The sequence below is a fragment of the Lissotriton helveticus genome, chromosome 6 (assembly GCF_964261635.1).
Source record: "Lissotriton helveticus chromosome 6, aLisHel1.1, whole genome shotgun sequence".
NCBI classification, from domain to species: domain Eukaryota; kingdom Metazoa; phylum Chordata; class Amphibia; order Caudata; family Salamandridae; genus Lissotriton; species Lissotriton helveticus.
Window position 1 is genome coordinate 2128993085 of NC_136067.1, and position 9929 is coordinate 2129003013.

A 9929-nucleotide genomic window follows, 5' to 3' on the forward strand; every position below is an offset into this window, starting at 1 on the left:
ATGTTATGGATGTTGGCTGTCGTCCACCAGTTATAAAACCTCTAAGGTGGGGAGTCGCACCGCAGCAAAAGTTCCAACCTTTTCCTATCTTGGGGTGCTATTTGATGGTAACGTGAGTTAGAAACCCCTGGTTGAGGGGAGGAGATGTGATCTGGTCAAGGTCCGGAGGGCAGTAGCTAGTTCTGCACAGAGGTGGGCTCATGATCACCGAACACCTTAGTAAAGCTTTACCAGGCTAAGTGCATTTCCAAGGCTCTATACAGCAGTGAGGAATGGGGTTATATAACAGTTGATAAGTTCCAGCTGGCAGAAAACACATTTTAAGATGCATTCTGCAGGTCCTGCAAAGCACTCTGGCCTTTTCTGTTCACGAGGAGCTTTGTGTCATGATCCTGTCTGACTCTTTGTCTCTTGACCATGCACAGATATTCCCTTGGATTGCCCACATGAAGGCAGCTTTTACTACCATGGGCAGGTCTGACCTATTTTATAACCATTCCGTGTGCCACCGGGAGCTTCAAAAGGTGAGGGACTTGTTTTTCTGAACTTGTCGGTACTGCAACTTAGACACAGAGTTGGTGAAACCCATGGCAAAGGGACACATGTTATTAACAACTGTACACGGTGTGGAGCCATGTCTGTCTCTTTTACCTAACAAGAGGGACCGGGTTTTGGTGGTGAGAGTCAGGTTTAATTTGCTGCACCATCTTTTGGCCTCTTCCAGTGGATGGTCTAATGAGCCCTGTGGCTGCGACAATATGTCTCCACAGGGTCCCCTCCATTTTGTACTGCATTGTAAATATTTTAGCATGCCCAGGAAGCGGTTTCTTCTCCCATTATTGAAAGACAAGAATTTCTCACAAGCCCGCCTGGCGCGTATGTTTTTGCAGCTCCTGTCGAAGGAACATTGCTGCCTCGTGCTTTTTACGTGCAGCTTTGAGATCAAGGCGATGTGACCTGATCAACCCGGATGTTGTACACGAGGATTCTCAATGTAGTGCATTGCCAATACAATTTTATCTTTTTATCATTTGATGGTGTTATAACAACGTATGCCTATTTGTTTTTACAGTTTTATGAACTGTATGTTCTCTATTTTATGCTCTTTTATGGTCATATTTACAACCAAATAAAGGTGTATCTGAGGATGACACCACACTATATAGTTATCCTACTTCCTGCAAAGCTTGTTTTGTCTTTCATTTGATGAGGAAATCTAGATTAAATATAAAAGTCCTCTGAAGCCCACACTTACACAGAGACACAGAGCTCTGACACTATCTATTGATCCATCAATCCATCTAAGTATCGATATATCTGCTCTTTCGTGAGTTGTTCTCCTGCTCTTTTGCACACTGTGTCTCTTATTCGCTATTTACGCTTTTCTGTCTCTCACTCTGTGTCTTCATCTTTCTCTCTCCTCTTTTTTCTCTTTTTCTCTCTGTCACTGAGGGGCATATTATCAAGGAATGGCTTTAAAATTATCGCCTATTTAGCGGCAGGAAACTGCCACTAAAACGGCCATAATGGGCTTGATAATACGCCCTCGTGAATTCCAATAGAAGCCCATGTTCTGGTGTTAATATGGGCTTCTATTGGAATTCTCTTCGGCATATTATTAAGCCCATTATCGCTGTTTAGGCGGCAGTTTCCTGCCGATAAATAGGCGATAATTTTAAAGCCATTCCTTGATAACATGCCCCTATATTTCTTTCTCTGTTCCTTCCTTCATCTTCTTTCTGCCCGTCCGTCTATCTCTCTTTTCAGTTACTCTGATTAGGCCTTGCACCACAATCTTGAGGAACAACATAACTTATCATATGTTTTTGTAAAGCGCACAATCACCCAAAGGCATCCTGGTGCTGAATAACAGTTGTTTATTGTTACCCAACTCAATGGAACTCATTTTATCGACCTCAGATGGATGAAAGGCTGAGTGGACCCGCCGGGATTTGAACCTGTGACCATGAGGTCGAACACAGGCCCTTGCAGTGGACACTTTAGTCCACTGAGCCATCAGGCCCTCTGACACTGGCATTGAATGCACAGAAAGAATACACATGGCCTCTTTGCACTGGGGTGTGCCTGCACTGGCATGGCTTGGCACAGTGATACTCAAAGTGCGGCCCTCTTGACCTGTACTTGCTTCCCCCTAGCTGTTGTTTATTGGATGAGTACTAATGTAGTAGGATTTGTGCCCCGCAGCATGAAGCTTAAAACTCTGGTAATATCTCCCTTATAGAGTTTTCACTCTCGCCTTCTTTAAGTTTCTTTCTTTGTCACAATGTCACTCTTTCTCTTACTCTCTCCCCTTCTCTTGCATTTTCTCTCATACGCTGTCATTCTTTCTTGCTGAAAGAACAATTGATGGACAGAATGTAGAACAATGTCATACCTTCACCCCAGTACAGAGATCTGGGCCTAAATCCATCGTTTTTTTGCTCACCATGCCATTCCAGTTTGAACCCAGACATATGCAAATCAGTCTTGACCCTGTGCCCCATGGGAACAGTCCAGCCCGAACTGCCAAGCCAGGTCCTCCCTGGACTGGACACAAGATCCTAGGACCGGTTTCTGGCTATCAGCCCTCTTCAGCCAGGATAGCTTGATTCCAGTGGCATGGAGAGCACGGGACCCACGTCTGAGCATACCCGTCCCACTCGGGGGACAAATGCAAAAACAACAGTTGATGGACAGAATGCAGAACAATGTCCTACCTTCACCCCAGTACAGAGATCTGGGCCCAAATCCACCGTTTTGTTGCTCAGCATGCCATTCCAGTTTGGACCCAGCCATATGCAAATCAGTCTTGACCCTGCCCCCAAAGCTGGTTCTGAACTGAGCTGGCAGAGTGAACTAAAGAATAATGATGGATTTAACCCAGATCTGTGACTGGGGGTGAGTATCTGAAAAGTTTCAGCGCTCCGTCCATCATCTCCTTGTGGATTCTTTCTTGCAGTCCTGCTTTTGCTCTCTCTCTCTTGTAAGTCCGGTGAGGCCCTGCCATTCACATCTCAACTTCTTTTCTCTGTTTCCCTCAGCATGAAGCTCCGATCTCTGGCGCTACCCCTTGTGGTGCTGTTTACAACTGGACTCTTTATGAGCAGGAAAATGTTGCTGTCAGAAAATGAGGACCCAAGCCCCCAGCATGTGGAGAGGCTGCCCCCATCAAGCCTGAGGCTCCTTCCAGAAGAAACGTATCCGAGCAGCTTCTCCTACAGTGGAATCAGGTAAGAGACCTCTCTCTCTAGAAGATGAAGGAAATGTGGACAAGTAGGGTTCACGCGCTGCGAGGTAAAGGGTCACCTGGTGAGGTGTGGTGGGTACAACTGTAGAGAGCACCAAACACCCAAGGCTTCCCTGGCATAGACCGTGGATGATCCAGACAACCAGTCCTTGGCCCCACGCCTAGAGTGGCAAGGAACTAAGGGCCTGATTTTGATCTCAGCGGACGGGTTACCCCGCCATAACAGTCACGGATATGCCGTCCGCCAAAATATAAATGTCATAGGATTTATATTTCAACAAACAAGATATCTGTCAATGTTGTGACAGACTACCCACATCTCTACCCCATCTCTACCCACATCGCCACCCCATCTCTACCCGTCTCTACCCACACCAGTACCCACATCTCTACCAGCATCACTCCTTGCATCTCTACCCCTTCTCTAACCACATGACTACCCACATCTTTCTCTGCATCTCTACCCCAACACTACCCCATCTCTACCCCATCACTACCCACATCTCTACCCCCATCTGTACCCACAGCTCTACCCCATCTCTACCCCCATCTCTACCCCCATCTCTACCCACATCTCTACCCCATCTGTACCCACATCTCTACCCACATCTTTCTCTGCATCTCTACCCACATCTCTACCCCATCTCTACCCACATCGCCACCCCATCTGTACCCACATCTCTACCCCATCTCTACCCGTCTCTACCCACACCAGTACCCACATCTCTACCAGCATCACTCCTTGCATCTCTACCCCTTTTCTAACCACTTGACTACCCACATCTTTCTCTGCATCTCTACCCCAACACTACCCCATCTCTACCCCATCACTACCCGCATCTCTACCCCCATCTGTACCCACAGCTCTACCCCATCTCCACCCCCATCTCTACCTGCATCTCTACCCCCATCTCTACCCATATCTCTACCCCATCTGTACCCACATCTCTACCCACATCTTTCTCTGCATCTCTACCCACATCTCTACCCCATCTCTACCCACATCGCCACCCCATCTGTACCCACATCTCTACCCCATCTCTACCCGTCTCTACCCACACCAGTACCCACATCTCTACCAGCATCACTCCTTGCATCTCTACCCCTTCTCTAACCACATGACTACCCACATCTTTCTCTGCATCTCTACCCCAACACTACCCCATCTCTACCCCATCACTACCCACATCTCTACCCCCATCTGTACCCACAGCTCTACCCCATCTCTACCCCCATCTCTACCTGCATCTCTACCCCCATCTCTACCCACATCTCTACCCCATCTGTACCCACATCTCTACCCACATCTTTCTCTGCATCTCTACCCACATCTCTACCCCATCTCTACCCACATCCCCACCCCATCTGTACCCACATCTCTACCCCATCTCTACCCGTCTCTACCCACACCAGTACCCACATCTCTACCAGCATCACTCCTTGCATCTCTACCCCTTCTCTAACCACATGACTACCCACATCTTTTTCTGCATCTCTACCCCAACACTACCCCATCTCTACCCCCATCTGTACCCACAGCTCTACCCCATCTCTACCCCCATCTCTACCTGCATCACTTCCCCCATCTCTACCCACATCTCTACCCCATCTGTACCCACATGACTACCCACATCTTTCTCTGCATCTCTACCCACATCTCTACCCCATCTCTACCCATATCGCCACCCTATCTGTACCCACATCTCTACCCCATCTCTACCCGTCTCTACCCACACCAGTACCCACATCTCTACCAGCATCACTCCTTGCATCTCTACCCCTTTTCTAACCACATGACTACCCACATCTTTCTCTGCATCTCTACCCCAACACTACCCCATCTCTACCCCATCACTACCCACATCTCTACCCCCATCTGTACCCACAGCTCTACCCCATCTCTACCCCCATCTCTACCTGCATCACTACCCCCATCTCTACCCACATCTCTACCCCATCTGTACCCACATCTCTACCCACATCTTTCTCTGCATCTCTACCCACATCTCTACCCCATCTCTACCCACATCGCCACCCCATCTGTACCCACATCTCTACCCCATCTCTACCCGTCTCTACCCACACCAGTACCCACATCTCTACCAGCATCACTCCTTGCATCTCTACCCCTTTTCTAACCACATGACTACCCACATCTTTCTCTGCATCTCTACCCCAACACTACCCCATCTCTACCCCCATCTGTACCCACAGCTCTACCCCATCTCTACCCCCATCTCTACCTGCATCTCTACCCCCATCTCTACCCATATCTCTACCCCATCTGTACCCACATCTCTACCCACATCTTTCTCTGCATCTCTACCCACATCTCTACCCCATCTCTACCCACATCGCCACCCCATCTGTACCCACATCTCTACCCCATCTCTACCCGTCTCTACCCACACCAGTACCCACATCTCTACCAGCATCACTCCTTGCATCTCTACCCCTTCTCTAACCACATGACTACCCACATCTTTCTCTGCATCTCTACCCCAACACTACCCCATCTCTACCCCATCACTACCCGCATCTCTACCCCCATCTGTACCCACAGCTCTACCCCATCTCTACCCCATCACTACCCCCATCTGTACCCACAGCTCTACCCCATCTCTACCCACATCTCTACCCCATCTCTACCCACATCGCCACCCCATCTGTACCCCCATCTCTACCCGCATCGCCACCCCATCTGTACCCACTGCTCCACCCACACCACACAAGAGATTGTCTTCCTTACTACTTAGACCTTATATTTGGAGCTGCAAAATGGCAAAAACAATATTTCACAACCTAATGATGCATGCTTACTTGGAACTAGCAAAGGAGTGGGCAAACTATGAACAGCCAATAATATTTGGAGTAGCCTTCTGGAAAGTGCCAATGGGGCTTACTAACCAGGAATAGGAGAGAAACAGAAGTAGACATGAGAAAGACAGAATAGAAGAAGCATTTCAGAATGATGAAAAGTTGTGAGAGAAAATGTAAAAAATGAAGACGCGAGAAAGGCATAACCAGGAACCATTAACAACAGACCTAAAGGGATGAAAATCACAAGCTAATGAGACGTAGTCAGAGAAGGGAGAAAGGGCAGAGGCAGAGTAGAGAGAAGATTTAATGTAGAGAGGGGAAAAAGAGTGAAGACAAAGTAGAAAAAAGATGAAATACAGAGAGGGGAGAAAGAGAGAAGGCAAAGAAGAGAGAAGAATAAATGCAGAGATGGGAGAAAGAGCAAAGGCAGAGAAGATTAAATGTGGAGAGGGAGAAAGATCAGAGGCAGAAAAAATAAAAGATTACAGAGAGAGAGAGAAGAAATAGCAAAGGCAGAGAAGGGAGAATGTTAAATGCAGAGAGGGGAGAAAGAGCAAAGGCAGAGAAGAGAGAAGATTACACGCAAAAAGTGGAAAAAGAGCGAAGGCAGAGAAGAGAGATTATATAATGCAGAGTGGAAAGAAAGAGCAAAAGTAAAGAAGATTGAACGCAGAAGGGGAGATAGAGAAACGGCAGAGAAGAGAGAAGATTACATGCAGAGAGGGGATGAAGAGCAAAGGCAGAGAAGGGAGATGATTTAATGCAGAGGGGAGAAAGAGCGAATGCAGAGACAAGAGAAGATTAAACGCAGAGAGGGAAGAAAGAGAAAAAGTAAAGAAGGTTGAATGCAGAGAGGGAAGAAAGAGCAAAGGCAGAGAAGAGAGAAGATTGAACGCAGAGGGGGAGAAAGAGCAAAAGCAGAGAAGGGAGAATATTAAACGCAGCGAGGGTAAAGAGCAGAGTTCGAGAAGAGACAAGTTTAAACACAGAGAGGGGAGAAAGGGCGAAGGCATAGACGAGAGAAGATCAAATGCAGAGAAGGGAAAAAGAGCAAAGTTAGAGAAGAGAGAAGATTTAATGCAGTGAGGGGAGAAAGGGCGAAGGTAGAGACAACAGAAGATTGAACGCAGAGAGGGAAGAAAGAGGAAAGGCAGAGAAGAGAGAAGATTAAACACAGATTGAGGATAAAGAGTGAAGGCAGAGAAGAGGGAAGAATACATGCAGAGAAGGGAGAAAGAGTGAAGACAGAGAATAGAGCACATTAAACGAAGAAAGGGAAGAACAAGAAAAGGCAGAAGAGAGAAAGAGCATAAGCAGAGAAGAGCGAAGATTAAATGTAGAGAGGGAAAAGAGCAGGTTCAGAGAAAAGAGAAGACTAAATGCAGAGAGGGTAAAGAGCAAAGGCAGAGAAGAGGGAAGATTAAATGCAGAGAGGGAGAAACAGGGAAGAGAGAAACATTAAATGCAGAGAGGGGAGAAAGAGCAAGGGCAGAAAAACAGGACATCAAAAACCAAGAAAGAAGGCATAGGCACACAGGAGGGAGACAGCACATAATGTGTGAGACAGGAAGCCAGATAAGAGACAGAATGCCTCAACCGATAGAGTTGTTTTGGGATGCTAATACCCCTTGCATGGTTTTGCAAGCAGGATCCCTGCCTTGAGCTATCCTAAGGGAAGTCTTCAATGTGTTTCTGCCTCTCCTGGCTCACTGCGGGCAGCCCTCACGCGTGCACGCTGAGGACCACTTGGCATCAGTGGTAGTAATAATCTGGAGTGGGCTGGTGGCCTGTGGGGCACCTTGTATGCATCCCCATCAGGATTGTGATTAGGTCACCTAAGGGAGGCCTGTCCCTCTTCCCTACACCGGGTGGGCGGTCCGTCCTCCTGGCCCCTCCTAGGCGCTGCCTAAGCTTCATATGGAGGGGTTGCCTTCCACTTCCTGTGTGCTTGGGTGGTGCATGTCTGTCTGCTGAACAGATGCTTCCCACCAACAATTGATCCACAGAGTGTGTCTGCTCTGGGTGAAGAGGGTCAACCTCATGTCCACAAACCATATCTGAGACCAGGGTAGATCCTGAGACAGACTGTCATTCTTCAAGGACCCATCACTAACCAGTGTAGATTACCCCCGACCCTCCCCGGGGGTTGTAGGGGAGACATCTGAGACCCAGGCCTGGTGCTTCCAACCGCTAACATCCCAGAGGAGAGGGGACACAACCTGAAGATGTCTGCAGTATCTTTGAAGATAACCCTGGGTGTGCATGGAAACAGATTCTGCGTACCCTGTTTAGAGCTATCCCTGCAGGCCGTGTCCACCTGGGCTCCTGAGAGAGGGGTGCAGGAGCTGTCCCCACTTGAGGCGTCCATCTGACCTTGTGAGAGAGGGGTGCAGGAGGTATACCTGAAGGAGGTCCCATCTGACCTGGTGAGAGAGGGGTGCAGGAGCTATCCCTCCAGGAGGCGTCCACCTGGTCTGCTGAGAGGGGTGCAGGAGCTAACCCTGCAGGAGGCGTCCAGCCGGCATAGTGCGAGAGGTGCAGGAGCTATCCATGCAGGAGATTCTTGGTCTCCTGAGAGAGGGATGCAGAAGCTATCCCTGCAGGAGGTGTCCACCTGGTCTGCTGAGAGTGGTGCAGGAGCTATTCCTGCAGGAGGCGTCTACCTGGGCTCCTGAGACAGGGGTGCAGGAGCTATCCCAGCTTAAGGCATCGGTCCGACCTGCTAAGAGAGGGGTGTAATAGCTATCCCTGCAGGATGAGTCTGTCTAGACTGCTAACAGCATAGTAAAGGAGTTATCCCTGCTGGAGGTGTCTGTCTTACCTGGTGAGAGAGGGGTGCAGGAGCTATCCCTGCAGGATGAGTCTCTCTTGCTCAGGAGGAATGTCGGCCATGGCTGCTGCATAGACCTGACCTGTACTCACCTAGCGCGTGGCATCAGATGCATATGAGGAATCCCTGTCCGGCATCCAATCACGAGACGCGTTACAACTTCAGAAAAACAACCAGGAGGGGGGAGAGAGAGAAAAGTGGATTCAGTCTCCCTAAGCGTCATGCATAAACAAAGTAGAATCCACAGGGTGGTAGTTCAGTGGTCCCTCAGGGATGGGGAGCACACCGTGTTTTTTAAATGCCCCTCACACACCAACAGGCCCCTTGGTGTCATGCTTCATCATCGGGGCCTTCGCACCCCTCTACGGGATGCGGCGTGCTACGACAGAACGACTACGCAGGAGCACTTTGTAGTGAGCTATGTGAGGGGGTGTGGTTACGTGATGTGAGTGAGGTGAGGTGAAAAAAGTGATTAAAAAATACCTGGCACTAAGGAAAAGAGAAAATTTTATTCTGTCCCTGGCTGGTATTAGTAAAAAGTGCAAGGACTGGTTGAAAAAATACGTGCTAGGGTATATCAACCAACTACAGTGTCAACATGTTTCGGAGTACAAGACTCCTTCTTCAGGACGAGGATATGCACTATGATCCCCACCTTACTCACATGGAATGTGAAAGTGCTCAAAAAAATTAAATACAAAAATAATGTGTAATGTACCTATCAATGTTTTAAAAGATGGTTTGCTCGTTGCGCCCAATTGGCGTTTCAAATATCTGAAAAGAAAAGACACAGTAAATAAACTAGTCGGATGTCCCGGAACATAGTGGACTTGCTAGTCGGATGTCCAGGAAACAAGAGTAAAGGAAAGGAAAGGGAAAGAGTATTCCTTTTCGTAACAATGGTAAGCATGCAGAACTCCACTTTGGGTCTGGTACCTTGCAAGAGAAAGACATTTGGGGGGGGGACATACAGTACAAGACACAACCATACATACACACATGTAATATCCCTGGGTGTACATGGGAATGAAA

At 48.3% G+C, this 9929-nt stretch overlaps 1 protein-coding gene across 1 annotated transcript in view; it reads left to right on the top strand.

Annotated features, from left to right (window-relative positions):
* The first annotated feature begins 3042 nt into the window (after positions 1-3042).
* Positions 3043-9929, top strand: part of LOC144762101 (beta-1,4 N-acetylgalactosaminyltransferase 2-like) — a 335968-nt gene continuing 329081 nt past the window's right edge. Inside the window, exon 1 of the mRNA XM_078647224.1 lies at positions 3043-3230. Within this exon, the coding sequence (XP_078503350.1) occupies positions 3043-3230 (188 nt within the window). The remainder of the gene's footprint in view (positions 3231-9929) is intronic.